The 19,818-nt window shown below is 42.4% G+C and overlaps 1 protein-coding gene across 2 annotated transcripts in view; it reads left to right on the top strand.

Moving 5' to 3' along the window:
- The first annotated feature begins 325 nt into the window (after positions 1-325).
- The window catches only part of LOC135902131 (N(4)-(Beta-N-acetylglucosaminyl)-L-asparaginase-like), a 39,958-nt gene continuing 20,465 nt past the window's right edge, over positions 326-19,818 (top strand). Inside the window, exons 1-6 of one of the 2 annotated variants that reach the window (XM_065432060.2) lie at positions 326-831; positions 1,345-1,501; positions 12,012-12,124; positions 13,628-13,740; positions 15,396-15,586; positions 16,486-16,593. In XM_065432060.2, coding sequence (XP_065288132.1) covers positions 675-831; positions 1,345-1,501; positions 12,012-12,124; positions 13,628-13,740; positions 15,396-15,586; positions 16,486-16,593 — 839 coding nt within the window. In that variant the 5' untranslated portion in view covers positions 326-674. The remainder of the gene's footprint in view (positions 832-1,344; positions 1,502-12,011; positions 12,125-13,627; positions 13,741-15,395; positions 15,587-16,485; positions 16,594-19,818) is intronic. The other variant, XM_065432059.2, reaches the window with a different exon arrangement.

Raw genomic sequence — 19,818 nt, forward strand, 5'->3', positions numbered from 1 at the left:
CCGAAAGATGCCCGTGGTTGAAAGTAATAATCCCCATCCTTGCTTTACACTGAATGAGGAATTAACTTTGGTATCCAATTAAAGCGGGTGAACTCACAATCGAACAACGCGTTCCTTTTTATACAGGTCTCAGAAAAAGAAACGTGAACAGTTTTACCCAGACGGTGCGTGTTTCCCGTAGTTGTGCAGTGGCGCGACATCCGAAAACGCGTCGCGCATGCAGTATCTCTTGTTTCAGTTTTGGTTTCGCTTTTACGTTTAGTTTCGATGACGTAGACAGTTTTGGTGATGACGTCATTGTTTGCGTGTTTATGTGAGTATGCCGGTTCGGATAAGCGTGCGTAGACGCTATCACTGGTTTAGCTCTGTCGACAATAATTTGGACGGTTTCGCTGGGCGTTCGTTTCCTTCGTTGCGGGTATCTAGTTTACTTTCCAGTGCATGCGCGCGATGGGAGGCTTGTTGCTTTGCCTTAAGGTTTTCAAGGCCTATAGTCACACGTATCAGCTGGCATTGATTGGTAACTTCTATCAGCGGTACGTCTGGCTCACGTGCTACCTGCGATAGCAACGTGGCGCCACGGTGTTCAAACTCAAGTAACGTGCCTACGTCGGTACGCGTCGGTCTGTCACCCGGTGCTGTGTCTTGGTGTGATCGCCGACGAACGTACAGCTATGGGGACTAACCGCATCTCGCAGAAGTGCCTGGCGGTAACGGCACTTCTTTTGATGCATTGTCCGCTACTGCTTGCGCTTCACCTAACGGAAGGTTACTGCAGCGCGTTCCCTCTCGTCGTTAACACTTGGGGATTCTCCAACGCTACACACCGAGGTAGGATGATGGTGTGCTCCCTGCGTACTACACGCGTCCTTGCTGAAATAAATCCAACCAAAGAAGCTGCGCGATTGATATCTTACGTACGAAGCAGCATGTAGTATATGGTTGCCGCGCAAGAACGCATGCAAAACTGCAGCTATAAACACGTGAAACAAATAAAATCTGTCAATAATTCCACTGCCCGCAGGCTGCGGTTCAAAGTTGGTGAAAAACGCAAAACATTGTTGACTGCCACGTACGCATATATTCATCGCCCCATGAAATTTGGCCCGATTCGACTGGTGTTATGATTTGCCATAGGAGAGTGTCTCTGCAAAGCCAAACATTTTTTTTTTTTTCCCTCAAGCTTTCAAATGCATAGTTCCGTATTTCCCTTAGATCGTGGCACGTGAAGAGCTACAACTATAGAATGCTAGCTCTAAAGATGGTTGTGGAGAAAATGTTCAACTTGTGTCAGTAATAAGAACGTGGGGCTTTGTCGCGCTTTAAAATATCTCTTGCCTGCAGCATGGGAAGTGCTTACTGCCGAGAATGGGACAGCGCTTGATGCTGTGGAGCAGGGCTGCGCACAGTGCGAGAGGGACCAGTGTGATGGCACAGTTGGGTTCGGCGGCAGTCCAGACGAAGGCGGAGAGACCACTTTGGATGCGCTGATCATTGACGGGTCAGTTGGAGACGATTATTCCCACACCTTGGGAACGTGAAATTCTTGTGTTCCCAGCTAGAGCACAGACTTAGCTCGTCTGACACTGGGACCATAGCACTTAAAAAACAAACACATTTTATTTATTTCAGGAGTACTGCTTGCCTCTCGCATGAGACTTTAGGCAGGTGTAGGTCATAAAAAAAAATATAAAGAAAAAGATGTAATACAACAGTAAAACTTGAACAAGGCAAGTCCACAAGTGCAGTTGTTAGAAGAAGTCATCACCTAATACAGTGTATCAAACTTAACATTTTGAATCTTTAGAACAATTGAAACTAAAATGATAGTACTTATACATTTTATAAGTCTTTTGCGTATGCACACTGAATAAGAAAAAGGAACATCAGAATATGAACGATAAGAAACACGTACCTCTTAGTAAAGCATTATCAGCAACCTTTATCAGAGCCTCGTAAATACGTAATAATGCAATGGACGCCAATGAAATGTTTCTGGTATACATAAAAGCACAAGAAAATGAAACATAAATTGGAACTTAGTATGCATGCATTATTTGAGGCCAAATGATGGGAAAAAGAATAAAAGAAAGAAAAATCAAGTGTATTTTTCGCAGTTTCGACATGAACAATTGAACATTTGCACAGTTTACCAGGTCTGCAGACAGAGCATTCCAATCAGTGACGATGCGTGGAAAAAATAAATTTTTGAAAGCTCGTGTCTTGCAGGAATACCGTACTCCCTCAATTTTTTGGGATACTCGGATCGTGTTGGTCGGCGATGAAATAATTCTGCGTATGTGTTCTTATTTATGCGCAGCTTATCATGGTACAGTGAGAATATCAATTTCAATCGATCTTGCTGTCATCTTGTCTGCAATCCATCCAAGTCAGTGTTTTTTAGAAGTATGCTGTGTGATGTAAAGGAACTGCAGTGATTATAAACAAATCGCATTGCTTTCCTTTGAATCATTTCAAGTTTCTTAATGTGTATATACTTGGCTGTGGGGATCCCATACCACAAATGATGCACTCAAGGATTGGGTGGAGGAAAGTTTTGTACGCAATTAACTTCAATTTGGGGTTGAGCATTGGTTGTTTTAAGTAGTTCGGAAAAGAAACTTAGTGCTACTTGGTTTGCAAGCTCCCCCACTATAAGCGTTATGGCATGAGAAATGGCTAATGTATAAGGTAACTTGCTTAGAATGGAAAGTGCACTATAGGTTTTTAGTTCTCACATTAACGATGCAAAAATATAGTAAACTGCACAAAAATATGTTGTCCTTTCGGGGAAACATTTGTCATCTCTTTTTTAGAATCTACCAAAGCAAGCAGTTAATTGACATATGCAAGAGAGCTGGGATAGTTGGCAGAGATTCGTTGTAAAGGAGTTCAAGATAATGGACACAGAACACCTAGACACCACAAGTGCTTGTGTGTCTAGGTGTCCTGCGTCTGTTTGTTCGCACTATTTTACAATGAATGTGATGCATGATGTTGGCTCGCCGATTGCCATGGTGGTTCCAAGGTGACAATCTAGATTAAGAGCTTAAAAAATTTCTCGCATAAGTTGGGCAACCACAATTTTATTGTGAAATGTCCAATCTTTAGTGCTTGTTTACAATCTTCATATTGATACGAATATTTTATCATTTTTCATTTGCATGTGGTTTAGAGCAAAACCAAGTTATATAAAAAATTTAATGCAGTTTGCGAAGTGATATTTTATGGCCCAATTTTTTGTACCCATTGATTGCACAGGCGTACCCGCCCAGCAGTAACACGAACTGGTGTAACAAATGTATAGCGGCAACTGATTGTATGACGTCTGTTACGTGAATATTTTATTAATAAACTTCATAAGCATTTCTGCTTGTCTGCAGCACAGATTGTCGTTGCTGCAACATTATAGAGCAGAGTTCCTGCTCACAGCATTCCTGCAAAACAATGTCCGTGCATCTTCAACAGACATTCAGTGTGATATAATGAATAATCAAATAATTGTTACTATTATTCTACAAATTCTAGTATTTTTTGGGTTCCATTTTAATGCTTTTCGAATCCTAAGGTTGGAAACTCTGTAGATATAATACAGGTTTTGCTGGATGACAAAGCAAAAGCACATAAAACTCTTTAATCCTGGCGCACTTGTAGAATTAAGATGTAAAATGCAAATGCTTGTGTATCTGTGTTGTGCTACATTTGAAACATAGTTTCTGTGTGAGTATATTTTCTTGTAAAAAAAAAAAAAGTTTGGAGGCTACTACCAGGCATGGAGGGCAAGGTGATTAATGCATACCTTTTCTTTAGGATGATACTAATTGTCATATACCATGTCTTGTCATGCATTTTAGTCTGTCACGGCTCCTGTGCATGAAAATGTTGTGTACAATGGGGAGTTTTAGCCTGTTGATAGATGTATTAAAGTTTATGGAACATGAAAGAGACAGGTGTCTGCAACTGCATTGGCGATGGCAGCTTGTGGTCATGATATGTCAGCTAGAGCGCTCATAACTAAAATTACAAGTATGGTTGACCTATTTGCTACTGTAAAAATGTTGCAGCAACAGTCATTAGCATATTGTGCATTTTAGTTTATTCCCCCTGTCTGTGAGAACAGTTACGTGACACAAAATCACTTCTAAAGCATTGTGGTTGAAGAAAGTACCATAAGATAGTGCTACCAATCACAGGCTAATAAAACTAAAATATCCGCAAAAGATTGCATTAAACCAAACATTACATGACATTAACAATATGCAATTTGTTGTACAAATCTTAATACATTCTTGGTGATGCTGACAACACCTCCTGGCCCATTACGTTGCATCATTTTTACTGTAATAAAGACAGGAAGCTGCAGCCAAAGTTTACTGTGAGCATGAAACTGCACATGTAGTAATCGCACCCCTATAAAAATGGCTGGGCTGCCTCTGAAATGTCGTGTTTCAATGAATTTTGATTGGAGATTCCTTAGTTTTGCTTTGGTTAGTGGTTCTCAGTCTGGTGGATCTCTGCTGAACGTTTATCCTTGAATTGCTTCCACTGCTTTATTCTTTCTAAAGTATACTGCTGTACAAATTAAGGTGGCGTGCACCACATTATTGTTGGAGTTCATGTATGAAAATATAATCGCTTCTTGTGGTCTTCTGCAAAATAACTCCATTAAGTTAAATTATAATTTTACTTTGAGCATCATAATTGTGAAATGTAGCCTCTTCCATACTTGGCATCTTATTGAAAAATCTGTCAGCTGAACCTGTTGCTAAAGTGCACTAGCATGCCAGCCCCTTTCTATGATCAATCCACTCTCCTGTACCGATGCAACATTGGATTGGTTATGATCAAAAAGCAGACATCAAGTTAAGCGATTTAATTTCATGTTCATGTCATTTTATTTCATTTTATTTATTTTCTTTATTTTCTGAAAGTGCCCAAGATCAGCTATCATCATCATTATCATCATCACATTTATGTCCACTGCAGGATGAAGGCCTCTCCCCGCGATCTCCAATTACCCCTGTCCTGCGCCAACCGATTCTAACTGGCGCCCGCAAATTTCCTAATTTCGTCGCACCACCTAGTCTTCTGCCGTCCTCTACTGCGCTTCCCTTCTCTTGGTACCCATTCTGTGACTCTAATGGTCCAACGGTTATCTAATCTGCGCGTTCATGACATACCCAGCGCCATTTCTTTCTATTAATGTCAATTAGAATATCATTTATACCCGTTTGCTGTCTGATCCACACCGCTTTCTTTCTGTCTCTCAAAGTTATGCCTAGCATTCTTCGTTCCATTGCTCTTTGCACGGTCCTTAATTTGTTCTGGAGCTTCTTTGTCAGTCTCCAAGTCTCTGCCCAATATGTCAGCACTGGTAAAATGCACTGATTGTATACTTTCCTTTTTAATGATAACGGTAAGCTCTCAGTCAGGAGCTCACAATGTCAGCTGTATGCGATCCAACCAATTTCAGATCAGCTTTACACCTTAATAGTGGTGCACTTGTGTTACACAAAGAACATAAAACCGAAAAACAAAACAGAATATCTCAAACAGAATTTGGCGGCAGCAGTTGCGGCGGCATGTCCTCCTTCTAAGAAAATTCTTGCCAACAGGTTGATCAGTGGCCTGTGTTCCTGCTCGTCCTTGGATCCTGCGTCGTCTGTGGCCACCGTGGTTTCATTTCCACGTGCGCTTGCACTCGCTGCGAGTGCTTTCAAGCGTCTGAGCCCTGTACTGCCTGCTGAGTCTGCGCGGACTGCACGTGACTTCAACGAGGACCATATAAGGACGCACACAACGGCACTGATTCAATTTGGCGGCAGCAGTTGCGGCGGCATGTCCTCCTTCTAAGAAAATTCTTCTTGCCAACAGGTTGATCAGTGGCCTGTGTTCCTGCTCGTCCTTGGATCCTGCGTCATCTGTGGCCACCGTGGTTTCATTTCCACGTGCGCTTGCACTCGCTGCGAGTGCTTTCAAGCGTCTGAGCCCTGTACTGCCTGCTGAGTCTGCGCGGACTGCACGTGACTTCAACGAGGACCATATAAGGACGCACACAACGGCACTGATTCAATTTGGCGGCAGCAGTTGCGGCGGCATGTCCTCCTTCTAAGAAAATTCTTCTTGCCAACAGGTTGATCAGTGGCCTGTGTTCCTGCTCGTCCTTGGATCCTGCGTCGTCTGCGGCAACCGTGGTTTCATTTCCACGTGCGCTTGCACTCGCTGCGAGTGCTTTCAAGCGTCTGAGCCCTGTACTGCCTGCTGAGTCTGCGCGGACTGCACGTGACTTCAACGAGGACCATATAAGGACGCACACAACGGCACTGATTCAATTTGGCGGCAGCAGTTGCGGCGGCATGTCCTCCTTCTAAGAAAATTCTTCTTGCCAACAGGTTGGTTTATTACTTCTGTACACTATCTAAAAATTAATTCTGCCGCAACTGCTGCCAAAAGTTCTTGTTTTACTGTTCGTAGTGTATATGCTTCACTATGCCTACCACAGCGGAACTGGCGAAAAAAAATTGCATCTCTTGAAGCAGTGCTGAACGAGAAGTTGGATACACTGATCGATGATTTAGTATCACGAATTAACATCAAGCTACAGAATGTAGAACTAGGTGAGCACACTTCCCTCTGTGAAAGTGTTCAGTTCATGAACAAGGAACTAGACACAATAAAACTAAAACAGGAAGAACTCGTAACCTCAAACAAGGCGCTCTTATCGTGTAACGAAGCGCTCGAAAGAAAAGTGGCTGATTTAGAGCAATATTCGAGAATGAATAATGTGGAAATTAAGGGAATCCCTACATCGCAGGGTGAAGACTGCGGAGTCATTCTGAAGCGAATTGGCGATGCTATCGAGTACCCTCTCTTACCCGCTGATATCGATACGGTTCACCGTGTTGCCTCTAAATCAAATGAGAAGAACATCATTGCTCGCTTCTGCTCACGGGATAAGAAAAACGAGTTCATCAGGAAGGCAAGAAGAGCTAGGCTTCGCACAGACCACATTGGTTTCACAGGTGGCACTAGCACGCCTGTGTATGTAAATGACCACTTGACCATTGATAACAAGAAGATGTTCTTGAAGGCGCTGGCACTCAAAAAAGAAAACAAGTGGAAATACTTATGGACAGAAAACTGCCAGATAAAAGCCCGCAAAACTGATGATAGCAGGGTCTATCGCATTTTCACTGAGTCCGACCTTCGAATCTTCACGTGATTCACTGTAAATATTTTTTTTTCAATTTTTTTCCATGGCCTTGCTCTACCCCATTGACGTAAAATCTTGTCTTACCGCAAATAAACGATCACTCATTCACTTCAATGCTCGTAGCCTTCGTAAGAACATAGATGGAATTAATAACTTCATTGCCTCACTTGACCATGTCTTCACTTTTATCTGCATATCGGAGACTTGGCTTTCTGATTACGACAACAACATGAGCGGTTTTCCGTCTTATCAGCCCGAGTATTGTCATCGTCCAACTAACAGTCATGGTGGCGCCGCCATTTTTGTTTCACAAGCTGTTACCTACGCTCGCAGATTTGATCTGGCGGTTAGCGTGAATCATTGTGAGTCAGTGTGGATCGAAGTCGACCGGTCATTCCTTAATACCAACAAGAACTTGATCCTTGGTTGCATTTATCGCTCACCGTCATCTTCCCTTAACGATTTCTTGCTTTCTTTTGATGCAGTATTGTCCAAGCTAGCTTTTGAAAATAAGGATGTGGTGATTGTAGGTGATATTAATATTAACTTACTTGACACTGAAGCTACCTCGTACACAACTTACACAGATTGTTTTGCTGGATTCGGTTTTGAATCGCTCATTGACTGCCCAACTAGGGTAGCCCCTCATGGGAGCAGTACACTTATTGATCACGTGTTATCTAACATATCACCATCGCCTTGCTCCGGGGTTATTAATACTGACATAACCGATCATTTTCCTGTTTTTCTTACATTTAACAATGAAATACATGAGAACAATAATAGCTACTTTACTTCCGTATTTAGTGCAGATACCTTTATTGAAGCCCTCAGTGAAACTGACTGGTCGCCAATTAATTCTATGTCTGATCCCGAAGAAGCACTAAAGAAATTCTGCACTTTATTTTTATTCGCCGTTTCGACTAACACACGCACTGTAAAATGTGGGAAAAAGTATAAATATCCGCGCAACCCATGGATGACGGACGGTCTTCTAGAAAGTTTAAGAAAGAAGGAAAACATGTACAAGAAAACTAAACGTCAGCCCTTTAATACTAGACTAGCTAGACGCTATAGTAGATACTGTAAATTACTGAATGTTTTACTAAAACAGGCCAAAAAAAAGTACTACGAAAATAAATTTGATCAGAATAAAGATAACCCCAAAAAGCAATGGCAGTTATTGAACACTTTTCTTAACAAATCGCCTATTAATGCCTCTATAACCAAAATAAATTACAAAGGTCTCACTCTTTCTGACCCCAACGAAATCGCTAATGCTTTTTCGGACTACTTTTCTTCTGTTTACACTAATAACAACATACATGCGCAGTTGCATAATACTTTGAGCCGTACGACACAATCATTCTTCTTGTTACCAGCTACACCAAATGAAGTGCGCTCCACGATTGCTAACCTTAAAAATACAGGGCCTGGCTTAGACAATATTTGTGTCAGGCATTTAAAACTGGTTGCGCATTTAGTTTGCGACACGCTCTGTAACATTATTAACCTTATGTTCAAAGAAGGTGCCTTTCCTCCATTTTTAAAAAATGCCAAGATTATTCCTGTTTTTAAAAAAGGCGACAAACACACAGTTAATAATTACCGACCAATTGCAATTCTGTCCTGCCTTAGTAAACTCATTGAGAAATTATTTGTTAAACGTCTTAATAGCTACTTAACAAAGCTTAAATTGCTAAAGAACAATCAATTTGGTTTCCGCCCAGGAAGTTCCACGAATCTAGCTGTTCTATCTCTAACTGACTACATAAAAAAATGTATTGATTCGGGAAACTTAGTCGGATCTGTATTTTTAGACTTCAGTAAAGCTTATGACACGGTTAACCATCAAGTCCTGTTTAATAAACTTGACTCTTATGGTATAACCGGTCCTGCGCTAACATTCTTAAAAAATTACTTACTTGACCGGCCGTACACAGTACATGCAGCAAATACTTTCTCAGTAACAAAATGTATTAACCAAGGTGTACCACAGGGATCAGTTCTGGGCCCTTTGCTTTTCCTTTTATATATTAATGATCTTCCAGATTCTCTTAACTCCACCAACTGCGTTCATTGCATTTTATATGCAGATGACACAACCATATCTTCATCTGACAAATCTGTTACTACTCTTACTTCTAAATTAAATATTGCATTAAGTAACATTATAAAATGGTGTAGTAACAATTACTTAGTTCTTAATCCTTTAAAAACTAAATTTATGTTATTCAAAAGTGCTCAAAGGGCCTTAACTTCTATTCCTGAAGTAAAGCTTGGAATTCATTCAATTCCCGTTAGCACCGATGTCACTTTTCTTGGCATACATCTTGACCCTAACCTTACATTTCGCTCTCACTTCCAACATCTCAAGCACAAGACTGCGTTTGGTATACGTGCATTAATCAAAGCTCGCCCTTTTTTTTCTCGTGAGGCTCTGCTAGCGTTGTATTATGCGTTCATTCATAGTCACATTAATTACGGCATTGTTTCATGGGGCAGCACGTACGCTTGTCACTTATCATCAATTCAACATATCCAAAATCAGTCAATACGCATCATCACTTCCAGCTCCATGCAATCTAATGCCTCTTTGTTACTTCGAGCGTATAATATCTTGCCTATTGTTAGTTTGTTCCAGTTTAACATACTCGTCTTACTCCACAGGTTGCTTCATAATAACCTTACGTTTCCGTTCATTGCAACTGACCTTTTGCAGAATAAAAATATGACCAGATTTGTGGCTAACAACAATTTCTTATTACCCATGGTTCATACCAATTACGGCAAAAAAACATCTTCCTTCGCTGCAATTTCTTTTTGGAATATATTACCATCAACCATAAAATCCTGCACTTCTCTTGCAATTTTTAAAAAACACCTTAAGCATCATTTCCTGCGATAACTTAACTACGATCTGGCGGTGTACCTTTGACTTTTATCTCACATGTCATTTCTTGTATTTCACCCATGCTTTTTTCCGACTTTCTTTTATAACGTGTTTTTCCTGTTTGATTGTAAATGACATGTCTAATGATGTATTTGATCTGTAGATGTTGTTTTATAATACGCTAATTTGCTGTCTATTGTTATCACCATCAATGTTGTCATTATTAACCGAGGGTCCCACTACAGTTCTTTGACTTTGGGACCCTCGTCTGTATATTCGTCATGCAATTACTTCTGTTTTGGAACCAATAAATCTGAATCTGAATCTGAACAACATTGGTACAAGAATTGAATTAATCAAAGACAGAAGTGAAATAATGAGCAAGTAGTGGAGTTGAATATAGCAAGATCATCGCGCAAGATATTGTTGTGTTACAGACGTGTTATAACGTTAGAGGTTCAAGAGAAATTCACGTAAAAAATGCTAAGATTACGCAAGTTAGGACTAGGCATGCAGAACGTTAGAGCTGACAGTGATACGGAGCCATTTCCTTTCAAAATCCTTTTTACCTCATGAGGCTCAATTGAGTGGGACCATCTTGCTGCTGGAGTAGCAAACATTGAAAATAACTGCCATATTTGTGATGCTTTGGCTAATGTTAATTATTATATACAAAGTCATAACTCAAATTTATTGCATTTCACTGCGTACTTAGTTATACTCGCTGCATATTCCTTTGCTTATGTTTTTGTATTGTAATTCTCTTTAACAACAGCTTTAAACAGCATGACACAAGACCCAGCAATATAACTACTGGACTGTGTCCAGCAGTTCAAAAAAGCACTGTCCTGTGGTTCTCTCTCTCCTACAATGCCATTTATGTTGAGGGCAAAAACAAATGTGGCTGATGGCATCTGTGATGCATTATGCAGGTTTTTGATTAGGAATGGGGTGTGATCAGAGAGGTCAGGGCACCACAATGTAGTAATGAAGTTTTGGGTGGGAACATGTGAAAGTCATTATTACATATGGGTGGGAACATATGAAAGTCAGTTATGAACATTGAGAGTGATGCTACAAATGTTTTTGTGAGCCCATGCAGATGCATGTTTGCTGTTAAAATGTAAATTGCCTGTCACAGCAGAGATCTACCAACCGCCCATTTATTCAACAGTTGTCGCTGGATGGCTGAACCTTTATGCCAAAGGTCAACACCGGTGACGCTATTTTAGTCTACAGTTCTGATCAGAATGTCAGAAAACACTCCTTGCATTGGAGCCCAGTGTCTGTGGAAGGCAACACAGGTGTAACAGAATGCAAGCTCATCCTTTCACCAGAACTTGATCAGTTTACATCCATGCGGAGCACTGAAACAATAGTCTGAGGGGTCAAAGATGAGGATGATCCCCTGCAGCAATGCGTCCCCTTGCATAGCTTAGGAAAGTGACACGTTTTCCTGCAGCTGCCACATTTCAGACCCACTCGACGTGCCAGGTTGAACCTCGTGCAGGATTCTGTCTGTAATGCTATAATGCAGCATTAATGGCTGCCAATTTCAAGTCATTAATGAGGTTTCCCACAAACCTCAGAAAGTGCTTGACAAGTTTTAAGGAGAGGGCTACCGGGGAGCGATTTCAGGAATTGATAAAGACACTGGGAGGAGTGTACTGCCTCACCTTGAAAAAGAAATTCACTAAATATTTGTGCTACTGTTACATGGTTGCACTCAGGCCTGGTTTCAAAACACTTTGATCATGCCTTGTACATTGTGTGCATTTCAGGTAGTGAGTGCATTTAGCAAGTGAAACGACAGCTTTGGGCCAATTCTGATGTGCCACCTGTAGTCGTCTGTGCCTGCCCCCAGATGCTGTTCTTCCTGTCAACCTCACAGCTTGCACCTTGCAGCCCCAGCTACTCCATGGGGGCTGTGGGGGACTTGCGTCGGGTGAAGCATGCCATCTCCGTGGCACGTGCAGTCATGGAGCGTTCCACTCACACGTTCCTCGTTGGCGAGAAAGGTGTGGCTGGTTCTTGTTTGTTGGAAGGGTAAATGTGCTGGTTACAGCGTGTGGCAGCTCTGTGCTTGGCCGATACCATAGTTACCACATTCACTGATGAACTCTGTCATTTGTCCAGTGCCAACTCTTTTTGATATTGTTGACTTGCCTATTCATTTTCTGAATTGGAGCAATGTCACTACTTTTTCTCATATTCTTGCTAGCTAACCACCTTATGGTTGAAAGAGCATGCTTACATGGACACAAAGCAGAAAGAAACGAGCAACAGTCACTCCTGTGGCCCTTATCAGACTGCCTTCTATTTTCAAAGTGTTCTTGTGCATTCCATGATTGCAAAAGTGAGACGGTTAGCTCCTTATGCTTATGCTGGCCATTTTCTCACATTTCAGCCGATTCATTGCACTGTTGTTATTTTATGAGAGTCACAATGACAATTGGAAAAAAAAAACAGCTTGTTGTCCATGCTGCTGCCAGTATGACATAGGAGAAAAGGCACCCCGGTAACTCAATTGATTAGAGCATCGCACGCATAATGCGAAGACAAGGGATCGTTCCTCACCTGTGGCAAGTTGTTTTTTCATCCACTTTCATTGCCACTAATTTATCATTTCTTTAATTCAATTAGTAAGTACAAGTAATTTCCCATGTGTTGTCCTCGGTGTCTTTATTTCTTGGCTTCACATGATATGATCAATAAAAATTGGGCCCCTCAGTTTACCACCTTTCTTCTTGTTCTTACATAACGATGGTCTCGAGTCTGGCAACATTGATGCCTTCAGGTAGCATGTGCGGGTTTATTGACCAGTTGCCTGCACCCAAAAAGATCACGTACTTGTGACGCCTGTGGCAGAAAGGATAATCCGCCGGTAAGGTTTGTGAGTGGTGGCGCTGATTAACACTCCCAAGGTTAGTTCTAATAGTAACACAAATGCCTGACAAGGTGGATGGGGAAATGGAGCCACAGTAGCTCAATTGGTTAGAGCATCGCCCGCGTAGTGCGAAGAAGGGGGATCGTTCCCCATCTGCAACAAGTTGTTTTTATGCGAAGCATACTAGCCGCACAACCACGCTCTTCCTTGCTGCGCCGCGCGCGGCCGCGTAGCTACCATATGACGTCATAACAGCTGCAAAAGCGGAGGCTCAACTCGTGCGCTCGCTTGCGGCCGCGTAGATACATAGCCGGGTCACAGCTCGTGCGCTCGCCTGCATGAGTTGTTTCTTCGTCTAGCCGAACCAAATATAGCCAAGCAACAGCAGTTTACCAGGCTAAACAGTGGTTCAACAACTAAAATAAAGGCTAGTATGCTTCGCATCCTGGGCTTAACCTTAGCTAAGCCACAGCCATTTTTTCATCCACTTTCATTGCCATTAATTTATCATTTCTTTAATTCAATTAGTAAGAACAATTTTTCTCGTGTTGTCCTTGGTGTCCTTGTTTGTTGGCTTCTCATGAATGGAGCATGCTGTGTGACTACACGGTCTTTCCAAACTCTGCCGGTGCAGCCACCCAGTTTGCAGTCGAGATGGGCTTCCAAGAAGAGTCGCTGGCCACGAACCACTCCAAGCAGATGTGGGCTGAATGGAAGGCCAACAACTGCCAGCCGAACTACCGCCAGGTTAGTACTGCACTCGTGGTCACAAGCTTTCTTTCCACTTTTATGCCATGAAATAGTGGTAACCAATACCGAAATAGGCACTTTTACTGTGTGGAGGTTATGGTTATTGTCTGAGTTTTGCAGTTTAGGGTAAAGGGCAAACCATTGACAGCGATACCAAGGGTGCATTGCACTTGGAATCCTCGAACAGCATTCTAACTATGCACGATGGCAACATGGTGCTACAAAGAACCTGAGGCAGATGCTACTGTGCAGCAAAAACAACCTTGGCAGCTGCCAAGCATCTCACAATGTTGGCGTCATGAGGAATGCCACCTGTGGCGTTGCAGGTGTCGTGCCTCAATGGCCCATGAGATGAGAGTGACGGAAAACTATTGTTTGTCAGCTCCCAATCCAAGATTTAGCTTGGTATTTACTGGTCCGTTCTGCTCAGACAAGCGTATGCACACAGCTGCTCGGCACATATGCTGATGTACATGCACACAGTACTCATGCCAGCAGCAGAAGGCAGAACACTGCCCATGCTCCACTGGTGAGCTGACTAAGCGGACAGATATGTTTCATACTCTTAGAACTAATCCAGAGCACGTCAGTTTGAATTGAACAACTTCTGGTTGTCACTACTGCCGTGCACCAATGTCTGACTGCAAGAAAGATGAACTAACTGCATTTGGGGTAATGTATGCGTAATGTTGCATGATTCACAAGGTAACCATTTGTATTTGCTTTTAAAAGTGAGTGTTGATCCTAATCTTGTGTGTGCACATCGTCAAAGTTTTACTCCCATTTTACAAAGTTCACTCTCCATTCTTGGACACCCCTTTCATCACAACATAATGACAGTGCTGTTTCCTGTGTGCTGATTAAAAATCTGTTGGTTTTCCTGCCAGGGCTTATCAATAATATGCTTTTGTACTGTGTTACCTGTAAAACAATACCTGTGACAATCCTATAAAACACACACAATAAAGCACAGCTTCTGCGAAAGAAGTGAGATCACCATTGTTTTTAAACTGCTGCTCTATAACACTGGCTTTCAACACCTACGTCTACCTTTTCTTTCTTTCTTTTTTTGTTTGTTGGCAGTGTGATTCAGTGCTTGCAGTTTATGTTACCTTGGTATGTTCATACGAGATCGCTTATTGTTTTACTGTCCAAGCACCACGAACTGGTTCACGTGTGGGCTGTTAATGCCATTGAAGCATTACATTACCTCAGTGACAACTGCGGCTGATCATACTTGCGTGATTTGCTAACGACTTGAAAGTGGTGCTCAATGTATTCTGTGTAGGCCTTAACGACATGATGCATCCATTGCAGGCAGCATGCAAATAGATTGGGAGCACTAAGGAAGAACATAGGGCAAGCACCTTTTGTCAACTGAAAGTTAAAAAAAGAAATTGTGCTAATACCAATATAACAGCCTTAGAACTAATAATAATTAAAAAAAAAACTTTGTCACATAAACAAAAAAGTGGTACCACATGTTGTCACACGGAAAAATAAGGGTCGCAGGAACTGCTGTAACAGATATGCCATATTCTTGTGCCAATGTCCCAATCCCTGCATACGACCGTCTCCTACATGTAGACGTTCCCTACACATCAGAACTGTGCAAAATGAAGTTTGCCTTTTGGCATCACTGTGCCTTGTAGAATGTGGTTCCGAACCCCTGGACAAGTTGTGGTCCGTACCGGCCAACGAAACAGCTGTCTGCAGACAGGCGTGCCTGCCCATCTGCAGCCAGTGAGCTCAACCACGACACTATTGGCATGGTGGTCATCGATGGCAGCAAGAGGCTGGCAGCGGGCACCTCCACAAACGGCATGAACCACAAGATCCCAGGGTCAGTCCCACATGTCACGGCGCTGCAAGCAGTGTTCCTTTAACTTGCAGCATGATAAATTCAATTTACTACTTGTGTGGTTTAATTTATAAAATGTCACAGTACAAATATTTGTGCTGTGACACTCTACTGTGATATCATAAATATTTGTACTGTAATATCTCAGTACAAAGTTTTGTACTGTGATATTTGTATACAAATTCACAGTACAAAACCAACAAGGCTTCCTTATGGGCTATTAGTGCAGTATTCCTGCGTAGCATAAATCTTCTGTTGGAAATTACAGCAAGAATACAATATGACGAAAATGCATTTTCTTTATTTTTTCCTCAAATTCAATTTGCTTTTACTTTGAAGTGATTATTCCTCACAAATAATTGTCAGGATGATTTATGTCAGCAGGTGCTGACTCTGTATTTGTGAAGTGGTGCTGCCATTTCACTCTCACATTTATGTCATTTTGTCACCTGCGTTCATGGCAGCAGTGGCATGTTTGTAATTTTATGTCATTAATCCATGAATTTAGTTTTTAATAATTGCTTTTAGGATCCCTTTGACACTGTACTGTTGAGGATTACGAAAATAACTGTTGGTCAATGAGACAGGTGGAAGCAAGGACCCCCCCCTTGAGTGCTTCTGCTGCTCGCTTGTAAAACAGCTGCATCTATGAAAACCTAATGCAAACTTTGTACTTTTTTTTTTCTTTATGGAAGCTGTGCATATAAATCAACACGAGTTTACGAGCTGCAGAACGAAACAAAACGGTTAAGACAATTATTTCATATGCATTCCCAATTTTAACGAAGCTCTGCTTTACATTGGAGGCTTCAGTTTAACCCTCGGCACCTTGGCTGCCTCATCATGCAAAGCATTGTGGTGTTCTGATTGGTGCATTGTAGCCGCATCGGGGACTCGCCCATCCCTGGCGCGGGCGCCTATGCTGACCAGGAAGTGGGCGGGGCTGCGGCCACTGGCGATGGCGACATCCTCATGCGCTACTTGCCAAGGTGAGCCAGTGCCACCTATGGTTTGATTTTTTGTCATTTAGGGCCACCAGAGGCAAATATTAAATGCAACCACACTTTCAAGCTTACTCTCGTGAAGCTCTCTCCATACTTGGCAAAGAATGTGGATTCAGCGGAGGAACTTGCACTTGAAGGCTGAACGTCTTTCTTTTCAGTATCTCTGGCTCCCGAACAGTGGCACCGTCAGTATCGTTGCATGATGTCACCAATTCTGTAGCTTTTTTTTTCAGATCCACATGCTTTTAGAACTAGCCCAGGAATGTCACTGGCACATGTTTTAAAACAACATCAGCAATTAACTAGCTTTGGCCAGTTTGACGTACTTGTAGCAGCTCCCTGTGGAGTGGCAGCCTGCAGTAACAACTGGCCAAAGCTAGTTAATTGCTGATGTTGTTTTAAAACATGTGCCAGTGACATTCCTGGGCTAGTTCTAAAAGCATGTGGATCTGAAAAAAAAAGCTACAGAATTGGTGACATCATGCAACGATACTGACGGTGCCACTGTTCGGGAGCCAGAGATACTGAAAAGAAAGACGTTCAGCCTTCAAGTGCAAGTTCCTCCGCTGAATCCACATTCTTTGCCAAGTATGGAGAGAGCTTCACGAGAGTAAGCTTGAAAGTTGTTACTGCAGGCTGCCACTCCACAGGGAGCTGCTACAAGTACGTCAAGGTGGCTTTAGTCTCTCTGCGATTTTGTTACGCAGCAAAGCTGGATATAGTTGCAGACTTGCCGTGTACCTCAGTGTGTCAATCTTGCTTGACTTCATGTTTGCCCTTGGCGTGCCTTCAGAATAATAATAATGTTTATTAAAGTACAGTAACAAAAGCAGGCCTGCTGAATCCCAAATGAGGGCTTGAGGGGCGGTACCCAGCAGCTGGAGACATAAGGAAACACAGTCAAGGAAAGTAAATAAATAACATTTAAATGCAATGAATTTCAAAATGTTATTTCTTTATACGTTTGCAGGCATTGATTCAAATTATTAAAAGGAGCAGAATGTAATTTATTTGCATATACACTTCCCGTGCCTAGTGAACACAAAAGGAAGAACGAAACGCTGATGTGAACGGACCTCTCAGTCAGGCCGATAAAAAAGGCAAAACTGTTTTTCGCCAGATGTACTTTAAACAGGGATTTCTTTTAAGCGTAACTGAAAATTAGGCATCTTCTAGTATGAGAATACACTCTGGTCATGGTTGTTGTTTAAGCTCTACATAATATATTTTAACATAATTCTACAGTGTAAACTGCTACGGGCTCAATCCAATAACTGTTTTGTCAATAATAATAATAATAATAATAATAATAATAATAATAATAATAATAATAATAATAATAATAATAATCAATAACTGATTTTGTCCGTTGGCGCCCCTGGTGTCCATTGCAGCTATCGCTAGGAATGGGAAAAAAATACCCAGTTCCCACTGAGATCAAACCTGGGCCCTCTGCATGGGAGTCAGCTACTCTACCACTGCGCCATGCCAGCATTTGCTAGCTGCTATAGAAACATGCCCTGTACTATCGCGCTCAGTATGAGCTACACTACGCGACCGCGTGGCCGAGCGCTCTGCAAGGTTGTACAGTGGCGCGGATTGCACCGTGTTTTCGAGCTATCTGGAGAGGGTGTAGCTGTTCCAGCAAGCGCGCTGGAACCCCTCGTCCTCGTTTATCTGAAGGACACCTTATCTGTTTCTTGTTCACTTTCATTTCGATGAAGCAGAAACTGCAAGATCATGCAGCACTTTTGCCACCGACCAGACGTGGCGTGCGAAGGTTATCAAAGACAGCGCTTACTTCGTCCAAGAATTAGGGCTGTGCGTTTAGACATGATTTTAGCACTGATAATGTGCCTCAGCGTCCAGCGTAAAGGCGGAAGCAGCCACGACGTGGGCCATGCATTGTTTTCGACAGAGTGTTAGCACAGCCCCGGTGCTAATGCGGCAACGCGTTGCCATTGCTGCCATCACCGTTCTCCGTACTATAGCAACATTCCACATTTGGCGAGAAACAGCCTACTTTGTTCATTTGCCGCAAGTCCTTGGGCCATGCGTCGTCTTCATAAACTTCCCACCGTGCGTGATGGCTCCAAAACACACCACGCCTTCTTAAGATGCACTAAATGGTTCCGAAATTTTAGAGTGCGCTATCACTATGGCCCCAAACCCCGATTTCGCCGATCATTACCGGTATTACCAGAATACACTAATTTCCAGTCAGCTCATCCAGAGGATACTTTTCCTAGATACATAAACGCAAGGTCATGTGCAGTTTATTTTTGTCTGGGGTACTTAATTGCCTTTCCGAAAAGTCGTGTGGTTTGGCTTGGTTTATGGGGTTTAACGTCCCAAAGCGACTCAGGCTGAGAGATGCCGTAGTCGAGAGCTGCGGAAATTTCGACCACTTGGGGTTCTTTAACGTGCACTGACATGAAAGGGTCGTGTGGTCAGTCAAAGATATATTCAGCCCGAATAAAAAAAAATTTGGTTCGCACTAAGACAGCTTGCGTGCTGTAAATGCTAAAACCTGAGATGAATTAAGAAGTCGATCACTGTTGGGCACCCGAGACATTTTGCGAGCTGACGAACGTATTTCTTTTTATCATGACACACCAGATAACACCCACTGTGCAGGCCGACGCTGGCCTGATTACGAAGTTCGAGCGTCCACCTATGGCTACAGTTATCATTTTCAAAACAGATATAAAAACCACTCTAAACGAGGGTGAAGGGGAAAGCAAGCAAGTGGAGGTGATGCGAGCTCGCTGGAACAGCTACACCCTCTCCAGATAGCTCGAAAGCACGCCACTATCGGGGCCACTGTACAACCATACCGAGCGCACGGCCACGCGCTCGCACGGTGTAGCTCATACTGAGCGCGATAGTACATGCATCCTAGCATGCAAGGAGTCATGCGATGTGAGATGAGAGCCACATATTGTCGATACATGCACACTTAGCATTGCAATTGCATATTATAGCACCAGGCGGCATGCCATGTAGCAGTTGCATAGGTAGCAGTACAATGCGGATAGAGAAGCCTTAAGGAAGAAAAATAAGATTAAGGAGATGTACACAAAAATACTAGAATGAAGAACATGTGCAGCATACCTAATTAAATCAAACAGGCTAGGTGACTATTCATCACTGCCCTGTTTCAAAGGGAATCCCAATAAGTCATCTTCATAACAAGATTCAAGCTTAGCA

Source organism: Dermacentor albipictus, chromosome 3, assembly GCF_038994185.2.
Source record: "Dermacentor albipictus isolate Rhodes 1998 colony chromosome 3, USDA_Dalb.pri_finalv2, whole genome shotgun sequence".
Lineage (NCBI taxonomy): Eukaryota > Metazoa > Arthropoda > Arachnida > Ixodida > Ixodidae > Dermacentor > Dermacentor albipictus.